At 36.8% G+C, this 21,297-nt stretch overlaps 1 protein-coding gene across 1 annotated transcript; it reads right to left on the minus strand.

Moving 5' to 3' along the window:
- Nucleotides 1–346: 346 nt before the first annotated feature.
- Nucleotides 347–14,447, minus strand: CASP1 (caspase 1). Its single transcript, XM_066360748.1, has 10 exons — nucleotides 14,346–14,447; nucleotides 13,479–13,745; nucleotides 10,761–10,829; nucleotides 7,477–7,592; nucleotides 6,242–6,415; nucleotides 5,245–5,479; nucleotides 4,672–4,815; nucleotides 2,224–2,333; nucleotides 1,258–1,364; nucleotides 347–459 (listed from the first exon to the last, which is right to left on the minus strand). Exons 1-9 carry the CDS (start codon nucleotides 14,350–14,352, stop codon nucleotides 1,266–1,268), a joined length of 1,221 nt encoding a protein of 406 aa, XP_066216845.1. The 5' UTR covers nucleotides 14,353–14,447; the 3' UTR covers nucleotides 347–459; nucleotides 1,258–1,265.
- Nucleotides 14,448–21,297: the final 6,850 nt, after the last annotated feature.

Consider the following 21,297-nt stretch of genomic DNA (forward strand, 5'->3'; position numbering starts at 1 on the left):
GTATTATTGTTGCAATGAATAAAATGTTTCTTTTATTTACAACATTGTTTTCTTCAATTTATTTTTGTCCTCTTTTTCATTGTGAAAAAGTTGGTCACCTTTGTAGTAGTAAACACTTGGATTTTGGATAAGTATCTTATCACATTCTTCATCTCTCCAAATTCTTTGAAGTCAAGTATCTACTGCAGTTTGCATCTAGATTTCTAAAACCGAAAGCCCAGAAAATAGTTTCTAGAATAATAGTGCTGTTAGGAAATTCAGCTCTCGTGGATCAACTCTAAAGACTTCAAATGCATTACCTGCTCCAAATTCCACCCCCCGTCTTTTCATAGTGAAAAAACACCCATGACAACTTTTTTATTTTTTTTATTTCAGATTTATAAAAATGTTTAAAGAAATGTCTGTTTCCTGCAGACGTAAGTCCAAAAACAAGAACAAAATGGCAGAACTCTTGGCTTCCTACAAGAAAAAGAAATAAAACAAACATAAAAATGGGTTTTGCTAAAAGAAATGCAAGTTAAATGATCACTCCACTTAGGAAGACATACATAACTTGTAAGAAGGAAGAGCATATGTTATGTCTAAATATTGCCCCACTGGGTGCAAAGGGGAACTTCTAAAACCCAATTTTTAACATTTTTTTGTATTTTTCTGAAGTTGGAAATGGGAGGCAGTCAGACAGACTTCTGCATGTGCCCGATCGGGATCCACCCGGCATGCCCACCAGGGGGCGATGATCTGCCTATCTGGGGCATCACTCCACTCCATTGTAACCAGAGCCATTCTAGCGCCTGAGGCAGAGGCCATAGAGCCATCCTCAGTGCCCAGGCCAACTTTTGCTCCAATGAAGCCTTGGCTGCGGGAAGGGAAGAGAGATACAGAGAGGAAGGAAAGGGGGAGGGGTGGAGAAGCAGATGGGCGATTCTCCTGCATGCCCTGGCCTGGAATTGAACCCGGGACTCCCGCACACCAGGCCGATGCTCTACCACTGAGCCAACTAGCCAGGGCCTCAATTTTTAACATTTTATGACCACAACTCAATCTATATCATTTACCCCTAAGAAAGAGCCATTCAATTCTGCCAGTCTTTAAGAGAAGAAGAATGTAGTCTTCGTGGAACCAGCAGAAAGGCACCTTTTTGTACCTCTCATTTATTACACTAGACCATGAGACCTTATTTGGATGAAATTTAGGCCCTCTTTCCTGAACTCTGCCCACCTCCACCACACACACATCAATGACACTAATACAACTTACTTATTATGTTAATATCCTGGAAAGAGGTAGAAATGTCTTGTCAAAGTCACCCTTTCAGTGGTGGGCATCTGTGCCCTACCATCTGGTAACTCAAATGAAAATCGAACCTAAAAGAAAAATAAAGTCTATTTTTTTTTCTTGAAGGGAAGAATCTTTACTTAAGCTGGAAAAATTACAAACAGTACAGCAAAATAATCATAAAAACAAAAAGATTGTGCATCTTTAAGAATCATGATCATCTAAGCATGGAATGATGGGACTTTTAAAATCTGTTGTTAGATCTAATACCTATAAACACAGGCAAATTGGAGACTACTCATTTGTCTACTTAGAGATAGAGGGTAGTTAAAATAAATTATTTATTTATTTATTATTTTTTTTTCTGAAGCTGGAAATGGGGAGAGACAGTCAGACAGACTCCCGCATGCGCCCGACCGGGATCCACCTGGCACGCCCACCAGGGGGCAACGCTCTGCCCACCAGGGGGCGATGCTCTGCCCCTCCCTGGCGTCGCTCTGTCGCGACCAGAGCCACTCTAGCGCTGGGGCAGAGGCCAAGGAGCCATCCCCAGCACCCGGGGCCATCTTTGCTCCAATGGAGCCTTGGCTGCGGGAGGGAAAGAGAGAGACAGAGAGGAAGGAGAAGGGGAGATGTGGAGAAGCAGATGGGAGCTTCTCCTGTGTGCCCTGGCTGGGAATCGAACCCGGGACTTCTGCACGCCAGGCCGACGCTCTACCACTGAGCCAACCGGCCAGGGCAAATTATTATTTTTGAGGAGTTGATTTATAGATCTTAGCTGATTAGAGCTGGCTTTCAGGTTTGCCAAGTCACCAAAAAACCTTAAAGTTTGTTTGGGAAGAAGGCCATTTTTGGAAGATAACCGTTTCAGGAGCTGCTTACCAGGTTTCCAACTGAAATAGTCAAATATCCAGAGAAGTAAAGTATTAAAAACATATAGAGCCTTACCTTTCGGAAAATTTCCTCCAAGTCACAGGAACAGGCATTTTCTTGTAACTGTTCGATGAGTTTCATAATAAAAAGAGAACCCTTCTCAGGATGTCTCCAAGAAACATTATCTGTGAATAAAACACATTCCAAATCTCATGCAAAACTTTTGTCTCACCAAAAAGATAGAATGCTAGGGTTTCTACTCCATCTGAGGAAGCCTGTTAAGTTCATCATGTTTTCTATACACTGCCATTATTACTGAATAAACTCAAGATTTAATGAATATATTTTATACTGATACTTGATCATCATTGATGTCATATAAAGGATACCATATATGGTGCAGATGTTATGTTGGCATAGTCTCTGAGTTTAAGGATCTGTAGATTTATTTAGTAGATAAGAAGGGAAAGGCAGAAGGGGGTGGAGGGAAGTGATGAGGCTTTGGGGAAGTAATACCTAAGTGTGGATCCCAAGAGTGCTATTTACTGATTCTGATTTAGGTTAATTATACTCTCTGAAATACAATGATCTTGACTACAAATGGTGGGGTTATCATTTCTGCTACAAAAATGTATTTAAAAATTAAATATAATACAAGTGTCTGGGAGAATACAGGATATGTTATACCCAGCCTATACAAGTTAATTATATTAATAACTTTTTAAATATTTACCTTACTTTGCAAATAATTAAATTCAAATCAAGTAATATTGATCATAAGGTATTTGTACAAAGAAAATATTAACTAAATCTATAAATGGTAGCAATATGAAAGAAGTACAAACTTAATTGAGGTTTAAGAGGAAAAGATCATATTCTACTGGAGAACAAAACAAAGTCTTATAAAAAACAAATATTGATGGATGATTATATAAATAAGAGTCATAGAAATCATAAAGCTATTTTAAAAGTATACAAAAAAATATACAAGATATAAACAGTATAAATAGCTATGTTCAATGATGAACACAGGTTTTCACAAAACATTTTAGCCAATAATAATGGTAATAAAATACATAATAAGAGATGAAAATTCTATTTAAAGCTATAGCTGTCTTATGAGACTGGTTCTAGGAAAAGGAAGGAGGTGGGGACAGAAATATCTGCAAGTGCTTTGTGAAATTAAGAAAGTGAATGGTCATGTGTCTTCAGGAGAGCACTATAATGTATCAATAGTTGAGATTAACACCAGAGACCGTGGGGTTCAGTTTACTGTCGGAAGATGACTAGCTGAAGCTAATGGAATTGACATTTTTAAGAGTCATCTACAATGGAGGGGTAAGAAAAGTGAAAGAAAAGGAGAAAAAAAATTAGTAAGATGGGTGTTGAGAAGTCAGGGGTCTATAAAGAAGCCAGAGGTAAATCTTTTGTGGAATGCTAGAATGAAAAAGATTTTAAAGAATAGTTATGTCTAATACTAAAGTCTGCTAAATACATTCAAGCTGTAAATGTGTGGGACTTCTTGCCTAGTGTCATTGATCTTGATTTTTGAGAAAAAAAATAATTGATTTCTATATTAACACATGGTCAACACAATGCAAAACTAGGCTATCTCCTGAGAGATGATGTCTCATTACCAGAAAATAATGAAATCTATAAATTAAACTATTTGAACAGAGGTAAGGCCTTAAGGTCATAGGAAATCAAAAAAGTGTGAATGGCCTCAAAATTCACAATATAGTGGGTGACTTTTATTTAAGCCATGATACAGAATTTCACTCAAGGTAAAAAACCTTGAGTAAAGTTACAGATGGAAATATATTTAATAATAATTATTTAGTGTGTGCTTTACTCTGTATCATTCTCAATATTTCATATATATTATCTCATTTAATCATTAGAATAATATTTGTGTTTACATATACCAGTGAGGAGGAAATCAAAGAAAGCCCAGAGAGGCTAAATAACTAAAACCAGTTTACAAAATACTAAATGGTAGGGTCAGAATATAAGTGACCCTAGTCTTACTCTATAGCCTAGATTTAGAAATCATTAAGGTTTCATCTTTTTCATCCAGTCTATACTTCTAGTTAAAACCAGTTTAACTTAGAGACTCAATGTGCCTCATCTGCTTTTCTACCTTTCCTTGCCCTTTTAAATACTACTTTTATGTAAATACCTAATGTCTAGGCAAATTGACCAACTGACTGATCCCAACATTTAAACCTTTCCTATGTGGAGTCAGATTCTAATTTATTTCAGTGTAAATATTCTATCTATCTCTCACAGTTTCAGGAAGATGTTTTTGTACAATGGGAATTTACTAATTACTGAGTTAATAAAAATATATGTTCTGTCTATCTCTATAGATAAGGGTAATTGAAGGTATAAACTGGGAGGACCACTTGAGTTGTCCTTTAGAAGTCTCATGGAAAGTTCAACACACATCCAATCTCGACAGAGTGTGTACGAACTTCTGCAGTGGTAATGCCCACAAAAGTGTCCTCCAAAGGCACTCATTACCTGGTGTTGAAGAGCAGAAAGCAATAAAATCCTTCTCTATGTGGGCTTTCTTAACGGCATCATACTCCAAATCTTCCGGGGCCAGTGAGGAGCTCTTTTCAGCAGCTTCTGATGAATCTTCTAACCATACTATCCCTTTGCTTTCTAGAAAGACAATATTTGGTTTCTTGTTACTACCAAAAGGCAAGAGCATTACGTTTTCCCTCAAAACACTGTTCAACCATATTTACTAATTTATTTGTTCCTATTTTTCATTCATATGCACATACATACACATATTCCAGCAGCTATCTTTGTAACAATTCTATTTTTGCTAAATCTTACATGAATTCTAATTACATCAAAACATCAAAATCTTAAGACTGAATGTGGGATCTCTTTAGTTTAAAATGAAATAAATATACATATCTACTACCATTTATACAACTCACAGAAGCTACAATTTTGTTTGGTGACAGTAGGTGTTCTTTGACATTAAGGAGCAGAAATAAACAAATGAAAAAATACTTGATGTATATAAATGATGAGGTCAAAACTTGTATATCTTGATTTCTAACAGACATCAGCACTTACCACCACGGCAAGCCTGGATGATGATCACCTTGGGTTTGTCCTTCAAGCTGGGACAGTTCTTAGTATTCAAACTTTGAAAGATGGTGTTGATGCTTAATATATCTGGAACTTCCTCTGAGTGTTTTGTTCCGCAAATGCCTTCTCGAATACCATGAGACATGAACACCAAGAAAGTACTGTCAGAGGTTTTGTGCTTCTCGAGGGCAGCAAAATCCTTCACCTCTCTAGTCATGTCCTGGAAGAAACCATACAATTGATTTTAAACTATGAGCTTCATTATCATAGCACATTGGTATATCAATAAAAAACACTTAAAGAATTTCTGGTTGATAGAAAAATCAAAGGGATATGAAAGGAAATTTAAGTTTCAATTCAAAGAAAGATGCCTGACCCAGCAGGGTTGCAGTGGGTAGAGCATCAAACTGGGATGTGGAGGACCCAGGTTCAAGGCCCTGAGGTCGCCAGTTTGAGAGCAAGCTCATCTGGTTTGATCAAGGCTCACCACCTTGAGCTCAAATTCGTTGGCTTGAGCAAGGGGTCACTCGGTCTGCTGTAGCACCCTGGTCAAGGCACATATGAGAAAGTAATTAATGAACAACTAAGGTGCTACAATGAAGAATTGATGTTTCTCATCTCTCTCCCTTCCTGTCTGTCTGTCCCTATCCATCTCTCTCTCTGTCTCTGTCACAGAAAAAAAAAATTCAAAGAAAGATGATATAAGGTTATAGGATGCCATTCAGGAGTTTCTAGTAAAGAAGAAAGGGTATTACTGTGTTAATAGAACAATTTCCAAAGAAGTGTTTCACTAACTCTTGCTAAAATACAAAAACAAACAAACAAACAAAATAAACAACAACAAAAAAAACTCTGTTAGAAGGGGTTACTGTAGCATTAAGGACCCTCCAAGGACAAATTTAAATTTTAGATTATTAAGAGATTAAGTGGTTTTAGACATATGAAAGGCATGATCATTGTCTCTATGTTCTGGAAAACTTACCAAAGCAGTGAGATTTTCTCTTAAAACCACAGTGTATCCAAGATCTTCCAGCAGCATCTTCATACCTCTGATATCAGCATCAGCTCCGTCTCTCCTGGAAACCTTGTCAAACTGTGTGTTGCAGATAATGAGGGCAAGACGTGTGCGAGTGGACTTCTCCATTATTGGATAAATCTGTTGAAAATGCACATTGCATAAACAGTCTTGTTCTCTTTGATTAAATAATCATCTTGAGGTTATACTGTTTCTCCGCCCCTAGTCCTATCCAGAAACCAGATCTCAGGAAGCATAGATAAAAACAGAAAAATAGAGAAAACAAATGAATCTCACTCTAGGAGTTGGAATAGAGTTTACAAATGCCCAGATGACAACTTCCCTCTTGATATAATTGTTTTTGAGAGGTAAGATTGTGAAAGAACAGACTTTGAAACAATAATTATAGAATCTTAAAACTGACTCTTCAGGCCCTGGCCGGTTGGCTCAGTGGTAGAGCTTCGGCCTGGCATGCAGGAATCCCAGGTTTGATTCCCAGCCAGGGCATACAGGAGAAGCACCTATCTGCTTCTCCACCCCTCCCCCTCTCCTTCCTCTTTGTCTCTCTCTTCCCCTCCCACAGTCAAGGCTCTATTGGAGCAAAGTTGACCCGAATGCTGAGGATGGCTCTATGGCCTCTGCCTCAGGCACTAGAATGGCTCTGGTTGCAACAGAGCAACTCCCCAGATGGGCAGAGCATCGCCCCCTGGTGGGCATACGAGGTGGATCCCAGTCAGGCACATGCAGGAGTCTGTCTGACTGCCTCACCATTTCTAGTTTCAGAAAAATACAAAAACAAATAAACAAACAAAAAACTGACTCTTCAGGTTGCTGATTTTGCAATATTTTATAATCTATTCTTCAGTTTCCTTCTTGATCTATAAAATAAACTAGTTTGAGGCTTCAAGGTATTATTATATGCAACATGCTTAGTATCTGATTCAGTATCTGATTCATAATAAGCATTCAACAAATGTCATTGTTGTTATTATTATAATTATTTACTTAGGATGTTGAAACAAACTTGGATCCCAATACATAAGCTTGGAATTCTAAGAGGTAGAAATCCTTTAAGTAAGGGATGCTGCAGGATAATTTTTTCAGAACCTCACAAGGAAATTGGCTCTAAAAAAGTGCCCCTGCCCTTTAAAATGGTCTCCACTGTTTTTTTCACCCAGATCCTTGTGTTCTGAACACAGTACCTCTGCTGACTTTTCTTTCCATATTCTTTGGGCTTGTTCTGGGGTGCAAAGCTTGAGGCTCCCTCCTGGTCCTGGGAATGTAAGCTTAGCTGGGATGTCTTTCATTGTAGAAAAAACTGCAACAGACAATAAATATTATGAATAATGACACTGTGAACATCCCACTTGGTGCTTCTCACAATGTCTTATTTATATGAAGACACAGAGGAGAAAATAAATACTTAGAAGAAAGACTCTAGGTTAATTGTTAACACTACTGAATGAGTCACTTCTGTTGGAACATATCCCAAACCAGAGGAGATTTTCAGTGGAATGATACAAGGATCTACTTTTGTCTCTTGGGATGAGTATTTTTACAAATATTTTAAATTAAAAATTTGTAAAGGGAATTTTTCAAGGCCATACATAATAGACCTTTCAGGAAACAATATGTTAAATAAAATTGTTAAGATATAAATTTATTTCAAAAGCCTTAAAGTTGAGAATAAAGTTTAATGGAAATAGAGCTTAATTACTCTACTGTAATATTTCTTAAAATGTTTATGTTTATTTACTTATTTTTATATTTACTTAATAGGCATGATAGTAGGTATTAGAGATGAACAGATGGAAGAAAGAAAGAAAGAAAGAAAGAAAGAAAGAAAGAAAGAAAGAAAAGGAAGAAGGAGGAAGATGAAGAGGACTGAGTGAGAGGAAATAAAGAAAGACAGAAGTAAGGAAAAAAAGTAGGAAAAATGTGTTTTTGTCCTGTTCTTCAGGATCTCTCTACTGTATGTGTATATGGGGAGAAGGATGAGGAATATTAAATATATTTACTAGAATGACTATAAAATAGAATAATAATGCTAACATTAAGATGCATACTAGATGGAGTCATAGCACTACACATTGATTACACAAATATATGAGGCACAGTGGTTTATATAAGTAAAGCCTTTATGGTTTATTTTATTACAAGTTCAATGCCATCTAACAGTATGATGCATATACTAAAAATTAAAATAATCTGTTTAAAAATAAATATGTTTTTTAAATATTTAGAATATCTTTCAGAAGCTATTCAAACAAGAAAATTATATTTAACTTTAAAGGGAAATTTGAAAAAATTATAGTAAATTCACTTAGGCAAACCAAGGCAACATGAAATATGTTTATTAGAAGTAAAGTAAAAAATAATTAGGTAGCTATAAAAATTAGTATTAGGTGGAAGAAACATTCTATTTCTTCATAAAGGAAACTGGAGAACAACAGAATATACTAAAGAGAAATACTTGGATATTAGAGCTAATTTTTCTCAGTAAAGAAATAAGGTATGTTTCCTTATGGTTATATAGTGTGTGTCCCATCCATGAAATATTTAAGAAAACATGCATGGGCTACCACCCTTAATAGATTTACTACAGTAGTTTCTAAATTTGGTAAAATATTTGTTTGTAGAGCTTCTAAGTTTCCTTCAAATTTACAATATTTTAATTTAAAAAAGTGTCTTCTTTCTTTAAAACCTTCACTTTTTTTTTATCAAACCCCCAACCCCCTTCCCTTCCAACAGCTGTCTGTTCTCTGTATCTATGAGTCTATTTCTATTATGTTAGTTTATTTTGTTCATTAGATGCACATGTAAGTGAAATCATATGGTACTTGTCTTTCTCTGACTTGTTTCATTTAGCATAATGCTCTCCTGGTCCATCCATGTTGTCGCAAAAGGTAAGATTCCCTTCTTTTTTACAGCTGAGTGGTGTCCATTGTATAAATGTACCACAGCTCCCCCCCATTTCCCACCACCACCAGAGGAGAGGACTGAAATATTTTTAAGATCTTTGTCATCTTGGACTTGGGATTTTCTTGTGCCACCTTCACTTTTTGAAATGAAACATTTTGCATTTAAATTTTTGTTGCAGAGACTAGCTAGCTATTCAATAAGACACTGTCTTCTCCTTCCTGGGCACATAGCGAGTCTATGTTGTCAACCACTGTAGCAGTTAGATGTGGGCATGTGACTGAGTTCTAGACAATGGAATGCAAGCAGAATTATGGTATGACACAGCCAGGCCAAGCTTAGCACAATCTCTCACAAATGATTTTCCATATTTCTTCCAATGCCATTATCTAGATGATTATGACCACTGCTGGTTTTGGCATTGTATATTACAGATAGTAGAGTTCTATGATGGAAGAACTCTAGTTATCTGAGTTAGCTGTTGGTGGAGAGTTGTCTACTGATGAAATATACTCATTCATGAATGAGACATAAGTTTCTATCATATCTGCACCATTAAAAATGTTTGATATTACTGCAGCAATCCATATCCTCTTAATTGATTTGGGTGTGTGTGGTGTTGTATCCATCTAACATTTTTAGCTAGATTTAATGTAGTGATAGAGATTCTTAAATACCTCACCATTTATAACTTGTGAACAAAAACAGGACTGTTATTTATCTTATTTATTACTTTCTAAATAGTCCATAGAACAGGGTCTTTAACATAGTAGACATGTGCTAAATATTTTCCAAATAGTCTAGCAAATAATAGAAATTTTGATAAATCATGTAGTAAAATACTATTTGAACAAATATTTTTGCATGCACACTATGAGTCAACTACTGTTAGATGGAATCATACTTATGAATAAATCAAACATCTCAAATTTTCTCAAAAAGTTTAAAGTCTACTGTGGCAATGATGAATTTATTATTAAAAATACAAGACAAAATATAATGAGAGTTCTGGCTGGAGAATCATAAAGAACTGTGGGAATAAGGGCCGTGAACTATAGTAATAGAAATAAAAGTGACTAGACAGAGATGAATTTGAGAGAAGACTCAATAAGACTTGATTGCTGTTTGAACAGTGAAAGTGATGGAGAAGAAAAAGCTCCAGTACTAATTTCAGGTTTCTAGTTTGAATAACTTGGTGGTGTTATGTAACCAACATAGAGAAAACTGTAGGAGAAACAAGACACAGAGAAGGGCGGATGGCAAGTTCAGCTCTGACTATGTATAGAAAAAGGGGTCTGTGGGAGATATGACTGCATTATGTACAGAAAGACTAGTCATTCAAGTGGGCAGTCAGAATTTGAGACACAGATGCAGAATTTGTTAGTATAAACATGGTAATAAAACTGCAGAAGTCACTTTTGATGAAGCAGAATATATTAAAAAAAGAAAAGGCATAAGTTCTATTTAAGAAAATGGCCCATTGCCTCCTCACCCTGGGTTTATCCCATGAATCTGTAATTAATGTCAAGAAAGATGGGGTTCAAAAATGTTCTTGCTTTGATCATACCATTAATTTCAGAGGGACGAATTGCTGCTTGGGGGTCCTGTGTAGCATGATCATTTTCTGATTGAGAACCTGAGGAGAGATAAAAGACATTAAAATAGTCACTTACCATCTCTGAAAAAAATTTCCTCAGTGGGATGAAAAATCCCTATTTAAAATAACTTCCACAAGCTTTGATTCTATTCAAAATGTGATCTACCTAGAACCACATTCATCACCAGGGACCAAAAGCCTCTTCATTTGAGGCAGAATGACAGTGTCTATAAGTGAATTCCTTGATTTCCTCTTTCTGATGAAAGTGCAACTGAGATTCCATAAACTATAAAACAGAGAATTCTCTTAATATGCATGTTTCAAGGTGGCTCCTGAAGTGACCACTACTGCATAACAGGTATGTGCTAAGTGAAGTTATCTAACTCAGAGCTTACCTAGACTTTGGCGAAAACTAAGAAGAACAGGGGGCTCTTATCCTTGCCAAGATTAATCAGAGCAGGAAGCGATGATGAGGTGACTCATGGGTCACCCTCAATCAGTGTTAATTTAATTTTCAAACTTCCAAAGAACAGGAAAGTATAGAACTAGGATATAAACAGAAATCTGTCAACTATTAATCTTGGGTTTTTGTTCACTGAAGTCCTCTGACAGCCCACAAAGGGCACTCTGGATTCATGCTGGGACAGGAGCCCTGACTGCAGTCACTGTAGTCTGTACTTGCCCGATTCAGTGGCACATTCAGAGGAGAGAACACAGACAAACCTGTTACACCATTTGGTTGCATAAAGTCACTCAAACCTATTAATGTATCCTCTGAGGTCATGATGCATTTCAATTTTGAGGACAAGAATCAGATTTAAAGTTCTTTTATTTTATAAAGATCTCAATATAACAGTATGCACCTGAGAAACTTATTCTAGAAACTTCAAGAATTTTCGTGAGCTATCTTATGTGAAATACCCTGAGTCTTCATTCCATAAAAGATTTCCATAGACAAAATATGGTTCATTTTTCTGCTCTGAATGAGGGAGACCCATAGGCTGTCCTTGAAAATGTCCAGCCCAAGACAACAAACTGCAGCTTGTCCTGTCCTTCCCATCTAGACTGCTGGACTAACTTACACATCAATAAATTCAAGAACATTTCTGGAAAAGTCCATGCTATCACAGTAGTGGACATGCCAACAACTTTCTTTTAGAAAGATCTCTTTCACTAGAGTCATTTAAGTAAGATATCTAATTACCATAGTCTGTGGCCCTGGAAGAAATTGATAAAGAAATGAGGGAGAGACAAGGCCATGACAGCTGTGACTGAGGAGGCAGACGCCAGCTGTTAGAGTTATCGTAGTGGGTTGTACATGCATCTAGAATTCAAGGACTGTGAATTGAAAGCAATGGGTCTATGGGAGAAAAAAACTTTGGCTTTGTACAATTATTCTGAACCTTATTGTTACTTATTGCTTGCCTTTATTTTGGGGCAAATTGTTAAAAGAAAAAGAAGTAATGAAGAAAAAACAAGAAACTACCTATACACGAATTTTGCTACATCACTCAGACAGGCAGAGGTTCCCCCAGTCCCTAGGGGAAAAGGTCTCTTACTTTCAATGAATAACTTTTGCTTCTGATGGATTTGGGAAGTATGAAAGTGACCAGTGGCTGGTAGTTCACCTGAGCTCCTGTCTTTACTGTGTAGAAGGGACAGCTCAGATGCCTGAGTCTTGTATCATGGCCTCAAGAGGATGGGAAGTAGAGGAGGTAAACCTTTCACAATGGTCCACAGACTAGTTCCATGCTAGTGGACAGACAGTGTCACCCAAAATAAAATGTGAGAGGGCAATTGAAAGAAAGAGTTCACTTTTGAAATCCTAGCTTTTCTGTAAGCAATGAATTTATTCTCTGAGTGCTTCTCACATTGAACTATGTTTTATTCTTCCTGGAGAGCAAAATTTGGCAGAAAAATTATAAAAAGTATTTGATTACAGACTTTAAGTCTTCATGGTAGGTAACTGTATGTTTCTAAAAATTACTAGATTTAATTAACCGACTTACTAACAAACACACAAGCAAGCAAACAATAACTACATAAATAAATAATGTGCCTAACCCGGAGGAACTGGAGAAGGCACTATGAAGCTTTAAAGATTGTCCTCAACCAGGTGGAGGCTCAGTGGATAGAGCATTGGACTGGAACGCGGTGGACCCAGGTTCAAGACTCCGAGGTCGCCAGCTTGAGTGAGGTTTGAGCAAAGCTCACCAGCTTGGACCCAAGGTCGCTGGCTTGAGCAAGGGGTTACTCTCTCTGCTGTAGCCCCATGGTCAAGGCACATATGAGAAAGCAATCAATGAATAACTAAGGTGTCGCAACAAAAAACTGATGATTGATGCTTCTCATCTCTCTCCGTTCCTGTCTGTCTGTCCCTATCTATCCCTCTCTCTGACTCTGTTTCTGTAAAAAAAAAAAAAAAAAAAAAAAAAAGATTGTCCTCAAATTTAAACAACTGAGCTACCACAGACTCAGGCTGAGAAATGAGTTTTGATCCAAAGAAGGCTCCTGAGGCTAATGGCATAAGAACAAAGAGGAAAAGAACAGGGGCATACCACAGTGTCACTGACATAGAAATAGGGCCCCGAAGCTATCTGCAAACTAACCTGACCAATAAAGAAGTGATATGTGGGTACAAAGACACAGGGCTCACCTGAGGACTTCACTCTGAGTTGTTGACCTTACCTGAGGAGAGTTCTATCTTCTCAGCAAGGCAGGAATCCTCTTCGCAAATATAAGTGATACACATTTGGCTTGCCTTCGGCCCTTTCCGAATGATCACGTCAATCAAAGCTCGGGCCTTATCCATGATTGTGACATTTTCATTTCTTATTTTCTCAAACTCCTCCTCATTTAGCACTCTTTTCTCTAATAGTTCATCGAGCAAGCCATTGATGGTGCCAGGGCTCACCGACTGGATAAATGTCTTCCTCTTCTCCTTCAGGGTCTTGTCTGTTTGAAGCACAAGGATTTCTCCTGTCACTAAAACAGTCTCATTTTCCCCTTCTGTCAGCAGTAAGGAGCTAGCCTTCTTTGTATTTAATCCATAAAATGTACCTCTCCCCACAGTTCAGTCATCCAGAACATCTCTTATTCTTCCCTCACTATGATCCATGATTGCTCAATGAATGGCCCGAAGTCTGAAATTTACATTCTCTAAGTAAGTGCCTGAAAATCAGAGATCTTCCTGACAGTGACTCAGGTTTAACTCTGCATAGTAAAATAATGAACTAGTGATAGCCCATTTCCTTTGGGACAACAGCTGCTGGTACCCTTCTTGTTGCAACTGTACACCCTCTGTCAGATAATTCAGTTAAGATGGCAAAACGATAGCAGAATAGCAGAGAAGCAACAGTTCCTTTCTGAAATTTGCCTTTCCTTTCCAAAAGCTGTAAAAGTCTTCCCTACTCTTCTTTCCCACTCCCTCAGCTCTGCTCATCCAAACATTCACAGAAGCTTACTACAGCTTCCACCAAAACTACCCACTTCCCAAATCGTTTCCCTAAGACATGTTCTCTTAGACAGTAATAAAACTAAACAGCAAGAACTCACCAGCCATGGCTGTTCTCTCTTAACCTTGGTGTGGTTTTGAAACTGAAAGCGTGTTCCACCTTCCTTTTTAGTAGGGTGTGTACACATGTTAAGAAATGCCAAATGCTTGTTTTAGGAACTATGTGGTGCTGAGGAGCAGTTCTGCTATGAGTAATGAAAAGATCTTTTCACCAGAATCCACTGGTTTCTTCTGATGGCTCTTTTTTGTGGGACACTGTAAAGACCAACAGTTCAGATTTTGGACTCAGAATGTCTGATTTTGCATTTTAATCTTCCATTCTTGGGGAAAATATTGCACTTTCCAATGTTTTTATTCCTGTTTGTAAAATAATTTAATTAATACTACATACCTACACAGCTTTGAGCATTAACTGAATAAAAATGTGAAAACTGCAGAAAACATTGTCCAGCACATTGTAAGCACACTATGAGATTATGTGTTATTACTATTAGTTTTAATTTAGATATTTCTAAATTTAAAATAAAATAATTAGCCAAGGTTACTTATTTGCAAATTATCTATCTAATTTTTTCTTTTGTGAGAATCCTCTTGTATCTCATTCATTTGTTCACTTAGTAAATATATAGAGATGATCTATTCTATGTCAGATGCTCTTGTGGGTGCCAGGGGTTCAGTCACACAAACTATATATAGTCCTTTGCCTTCATAGCCTCACATTCAAGGAGAGAAGACAAGCATAAAACCCAAAATGTAATTGGGATAATGTTAGAGTGTGGTAAGACTAGGAGAAGAAATTAATAAGGAAAGTGGTTTATGAAATATTGGAGGATGTTAAAACTAAAGACAGAGAGCCCAGGAAATCCTAATGAAGTCACTGCTTTTTGTAAACAAGTGTTCAATTGCTTGTCCCAGAATAAACTCAACATAACCAATTTATAGTTGATGGAAAATGGACTAATAACAAAATGCTTATTAGTCTCTCAAAGTTATCAAATTATTTACTAAGGCCCTGGCCGGTTGGCTCAGCGGTAGAGCATCGGCCTGGCGTGCGGGGGACCTGGGTTCGATTCCCGGCCAGGGCACACAGGAGAAGCGCCCATTTGTTTCTCCACTCCCCCCCCCTTCCTCTCTGTCTCTCTCTTCCCCTCCCGCAGCCAAGGCTCCATTGGAGCAAAGATGGCCCGGGCACTGGGGATGGCTCCTTGGCCTCTGCCCCAAGTGCTAGAGTGGCTCTGGTTGCAGCAGAGCGACGCCCCGGAGGGAAAGAGCGTGGCCCTCTGGTGGGCAGAGCGTTGCCCCTGGTGAGCGTGCCGGGTGGATCCCGGTCGGGTGCATGCGGGAGTCTGTCTGACTGTCTCTCCCCGTTTCCAGCTTCAGAAAAAAAAGAAACAAAAAGAAGAAAAAAAATAAAAAAATTATTTACTAAAAATAATGTTGGAATTATTACCTTAGCTTTTTAAGAAAATAATAACCCAGAGTTACTAAAACATTCACTGTGTGTGTGTGTGTGTGTGCATACATGCAGAAAATATCTAAATTAAATATTAATAAGTATATTATTATTGTTTTAAAATTCTATACTATTAAAAACATTCATTTTTACATGAGGGCCAGGAGCTTCTCCCTGTGCTCTGTTAAATTTATTTTTTAATTAGAATATAATTAACTGTGTAGACTTTCATCTAAGGGTTTATTCAGGGTGGTTGTATCTTTTCTTTGCAGCCTACTCAATCCAGCTTGCAACAAAATTTTGTGCTCCTTGCCACAGGGGGAAATGTTGTTGGGAAAAAAGCAGAAATTCAATGTATGCTGTTACCTTTCCACATTTATATCTATTCATTTATTTCTGAAAGCATGTCACTTCAAGGCAGGTAGGCACACAGACCACTGAGGTAAAACCTGCTGCAGTGACATTTGAGCCACAGAACAAATGGCCAGGCAGTAAGCCTGGGTTTGTAGAACCGTAACCATTGATCCTGGAAAAACTACGTTGGAGAGTCACTGCATAGTAAGGGCCCATGTGTTTTCAAAAATGAAGATGCTAAGAATGGGAAGCATTCCAAAGATCTGTCATAGGTGCATGCAGAAACAAACTGCAGTAAACGCATACACTGGGATACTACTCAACAATAAAAAAGGAGCAAGTTGCTGATACATGTATGTAACAACACTGACAAAAACTTTATGCTTGTATTATAAGTGAAGAAAGCCACATGCAATGAAATAGAGACCCTATGATTCTAATTATGCAAAGTTCTAGAATAAGAAATACTAATCATTTTAATAGGAGTCAGATAACTATTCTCTTGAGGAGGAGATGGAGAGAAATTGAGTGCAAAGGGAGTTAAGGAACATTGGGGGGAGATAGAAAAGTTTAGCATCTTGATGGTGTTATTCTACATTATACATTAGTCAAAAAAATATATATATAGTATCCTAAAAAGAAATACATTTTATGTTATGCAAATTATAGCATAATAATGTTGAATTTCAAAAATTAAAAACAGTAGTTATAATGACAAACTGAATGGAAAAAATCTTCTGTCCTTGTGTTTATGAACATACTCAAGCCTCAAAAAATCAGAGAAAGAGCTTGCGTTCTGTACTGACTGAAACAGAATTACCTACCATTGGATGGGGATTTGTGGACAGAATGGAAACAAATTATAGAAATGATATGTCTATATACTCAAATATGTACCTAGAAAATAGTATTACATAAATAAAATTATCATAAAATAAATTAATGAAACTGTCCAGTTACAAGTACTGTTTTAAAGAAAGTACACTTATTTAAAATCCTCATGTCAGAATTTCCTGTGATAACTTGTACACCAAAATCATTTTTAATAAGAGTAGATAATATGAAAAGTTTTTACATAGAAGGCAGAAGACCCCTGTGCTTGTGTTCTGGGTCATTTTCAATGCCTATAAAGCTACTTACACAGTCAGTTTATTTATCTCTTGTTTTTCTGTATTATATTAGAGCTGTTAGGACATTTTGGTAAAGACATTTTAGTAAGAGCACTAACCATCCCATGTTACCTTATTTTTTTCTTTGTCTAAAACTTTATCTATGCATAGCTTATCTACATGGACTTTGAGACTCAACAGCCACTGGTATCAACTTTCATTCATTAGCTGTAGACCTTGGGCAATTTATTTAACGTTTCTATGCTTTGGTTTACTCACCTGTGTGTGTGTGTGTGTGTGTGTGTGTGTGTGTGTGTGTGTGTGTGTGAGAGAGAGAGAGAGAGAGAGATAGGGGGTGTTCATAATTGTTCTTACTTCCTAGAATGGAATGGTATGGGTAAAGGCCATGCCACAGTGCCTTCTGCGTACAGTAGTCATGTCAGGAGCTGTATTTCAGAAGCCGGTAATGTCAAAATATATTTCTTTGTGAAGTGCTTCCAAATGTTTCATATTCTTTCTTTCATGGCCTATCATGGCAATTATTTAAGTTAAATAGCTTAAATAAGCATTTATTCAAGTTATGAAAATGTAAAAAATATTGTTTCAGAAAATCAGCAAACACAACTTGGAGGACTTGAGTGAAAATTGAATGCTCCCCTCTTCATTCAGTTCAGTCATGTACCACATAACAGTGCTTCGGATGATGACTGACTGCTTATTGTTCCACTTATTTATGCATTCATTAGTTGATTCTTGTGTGTGCTCTGACTCGGCATAAAACTTAGTATATGGGGATGGTGCTCTAACCATTTAAACTACCTAGTGAGGGCCACCTTATGTCTTTTAATTAGAACATTTAATCCATTTGAACTTAAAGTAATTATTGATACATTTGCATTTATTACCATTTTATTATTTATATTTTTAATCTTTTTTTAATCTTCTTTTTCTTCTTTTATTTCTCCTTTTTCTTCTTATTCAAGAAAACCCTTTTTATAATATTGGTTTGGTGATGATAAACTCCTTTAGCTTATCCTTGTCTGAGAATTCTTTATAATTATTTTTATTCTAAATGATAGCTATGTTGAATAGTGTAACCTTGGTAATAGATCTTTGCTTTTAATCACTTTGAATATTTCATGCCAATTCCTTCTGGCCTATAATTTTTGTATTGTTAAATCAGCTGACAATCTTATGGGAGCTTCCTCGTAGGTAAATAACTGCATTTCTCTTGTTGTTTTTAGGATTCTCTGTTTGTCTCTAACCTTTGTCATTTTAATTATATTGTGTCTTGATGTGAGCCTCTTTGAGTGCATCTTTTTATAAGACTGTTTTTTTCTAAATTTTTTCTTCACCAGCTTAATAAAGTTTTCTGCCACTATTTTTTAAAATAGTTCTTCAATTTTGCTCTCTCTCTCTTAAGATGAGGTTATTTTGGAGATGAGAGTAAGCCTTTTATCCATTATGACAGATGCCCTTGTAAAAAAAAAGGAGAGATGCAGGAACAGAGATAGAGAGAATAATGTATGAAAACATACACATGCAGAAGAAATACAGCAATGATGATGAAATCAGAGTTTGGAGATGAGCAACTATAAACCAAAGAGTGTCATGTATTGCCAGGAACAACCAGAAGCAATCTCAGCCTCCTGGATTTTTGATGTGTTAGAACAGAAATCAGAAATTGGTGACCTAGAGTCTCCATCATGAGTGAAGATGTCTTTCCTTTGACCCTCATAGCTAAAATTTCTTTAGGTTTGCTAAACAGACATTAAAAAATGTGAGAGTCCAAGGAAAATTTTGAATTAGAGTTTTTTCTTATCTGAGTTCCACATGACAATACTTATCCGAAACAGTCCATAATATTATACTACATTCAAGATTCATATGCTCTCCCATTTTTCCTGTCCTTACATAACCTGATAAACTTATTTATGTTTCTTGCCAAGCCTCTACAGTATTAACATTTATAGCTTCTGCTGCAGAGATTACAGGTCAAACTTTGGACTCAGCCATTTTTAATATTTTCAGCACTACCTAGGTTATTATTGATATGACTCGTTTCTAACTCAAGTGTCAATTACCTTATCTGTAAACTGGCTGCCTTGGAAAGTTGTTAAATTAAATTTAATACTTGAAAATTAATATCACCTGTTGAACAATAGACATCCAGCAATGATAATTATTACCTTAATATAATTCTTCAATTATCTATAATACTAGTAGAATATGAGCAGTGCCTTAAGAGAAAAAATTTCTTGGAGAAAAACAACATATTTCCTTTCATCAGTTTTTAAAAGAGTAAACAGTTACATCTATTTAAAGGATGGGAAGAGACTACAGTGATGTGCAGATTATATTAATTAAAAAGGAAAAGAGCTTAAACAGGTGGTGGCACAGTCGATAGAGTGTTGGACTGGGATGCAGAGGACCCAGGTTTGAAACCCCAAGGTCGCCAGCTTGAGCATGGGCTCATCTGGTTTGAGCACAGCTCACCAGCTTAAACCCAAGGTCACTGGCTTGAGCAAGGGGTCACTCGGTCTGCTGTAGCCCCCCAGTCAAGGCACATATGAGAGAGCAATCAATGAACAAAGGTACCGCAACAAAGAATTGATGCTTCTCATCTCTCTCCCTTCCTGTCTGTCTGTCCTATCTGTCCCTCTCTCTGTCTCTGTAACAAAAAAAAAAAGAAAGAAAGAAAGAAAGAAAGAAAGAAAGAAAGAAAGAAAGAAAATTAAGACATACATAATATAAGTTTAATAGGGAATGTAGTGTATGGGATTAATTTGAATGATGAATTTGAAAATCATTCTACATGCCACAGGCCACTAGCTCACCTGATGAATGCTGCAATGGTAGGGCATTCCCTGGATGTGGCCCCTGCCCCAAATCAAGCTACTGTGCCCCAGGTTCTCTCTGCTTTTCTTTCTGAGCATGTTCACCAAAGTGCTGAGGGTTGTGCACTATGACACCCAGAAAATTAGGCGTGGGTAAGAGCTCGCCTCCAGGGGAAAGCTTGAACCAAAGGAGGAAGTAGTCAGTTGATGAATGCCCCCCTCCACCAATTCTTCATCTTCTAGAAAGGTAGAGTCTACACAACTTCAGAGGATTCTCAGGTAGATTGAAATCTTATTGCTAAGAACAGTGATGAATTCATTAATGCAGTTCTGAAGGGCAGTTTTTTCCCTTTTATCTCCCTTCCCCACTCCCTCACTTCTGCTTCCTGGGAACCATTTCCAAATAAGTTAACCACGTGCAAGTTCCCAGATCTCTCTTTATTTACAGAAGCATTTAAATTGAGACAGTTGAGATCATTATCATCCTTATCTTTATTGAGTATTTTTCAGTATGGAAAGCACTATTAATTTCCTACATATATCATCTCACATAATCCTTACTACACTGAAATTGGTAGTATTAACTCACCTCACAGATAAAAGTCTGTAACTAAAATTAACATCTATTAAAAAAATGACCACTGGAGACATTACTTTATAATGGAAGCAGACAGTTTTTCTCCCACAATGAGTAACAGATTCTCCCTTCAAAGTGGCTTTGGGAAGAGCTGATATTCTAGTACTGATAGCCCACCAGAGATCACATCTTCACGCTATAGAGGAAGCAAAGGGTTATAAGAATGGACTAACCTACTGACATATATATGTATGAATAAAACAGAATAAAGAGCCCAGAGATAAACTCATGCCTTTATAGTCAAATAATATTTTCCAAAAAACACAGAATAGAATAAAGATATTCTATTCAATAATTAGTGTTGGTAAAATTGGCAGATACATGTAGAAAAATGAAGCTAGATCAACTTCTTATACCATACTAAAGAATAAACTCAGAATGGATTAAAGACTAAAGTATTAAAATTGAATCCATAAAAATCCAGAACAGCACATAAGTAGTAAAGTCTCAGACATTTTTTGTTGCAATATTTTTTCTGATATATCACCTCGAGCAAGGGAAACAAGCAAAAATTTAAAAAATAAAACTATGACAAACTAAAAAGTTTTTATACAGCAAAGAAAACCATCAATGAAATGAAAAGAAAATTCACTAAATGAAAGA

Source organism: Saccopteryx leptura, chromosome 1 (genome assembly GCF_036850995.1).
Source record: "Saccopteryx leptura isolate mSacLep1 chromosome 1, mSacLep1_pri_phased_curated, whole genome shotgun sequence".
In the NCBI taxonomy this organism is placed as follows: domain Eukaryota; kingdom Metazoa; phylum Chordata; class Mammalia; order Chiroptera; family Emballonuridae; genus Saccopteryx; species Saccopteryx leptura.

Excerpts from the sequence above, each read along its gene's own strand:
- CASP1 (XM_066360748.1), bottom strand. Across the intron at positions 10,830-13,478 it reads GAAGATAGAACTCTCCTCAG|GTTCTCAATCAGAAAATGAT; the intron begins GTAAGGTCAACA and ends ATCTCTCCTCAG. Across the intron at positions 2,334-4,671 it reads TTTCTGCTCTTCAACACCAG|ATAATGTTTCTTGGAGACAT; the intron begins GTAATGAGTGCC and ends TTTTATTCACAG.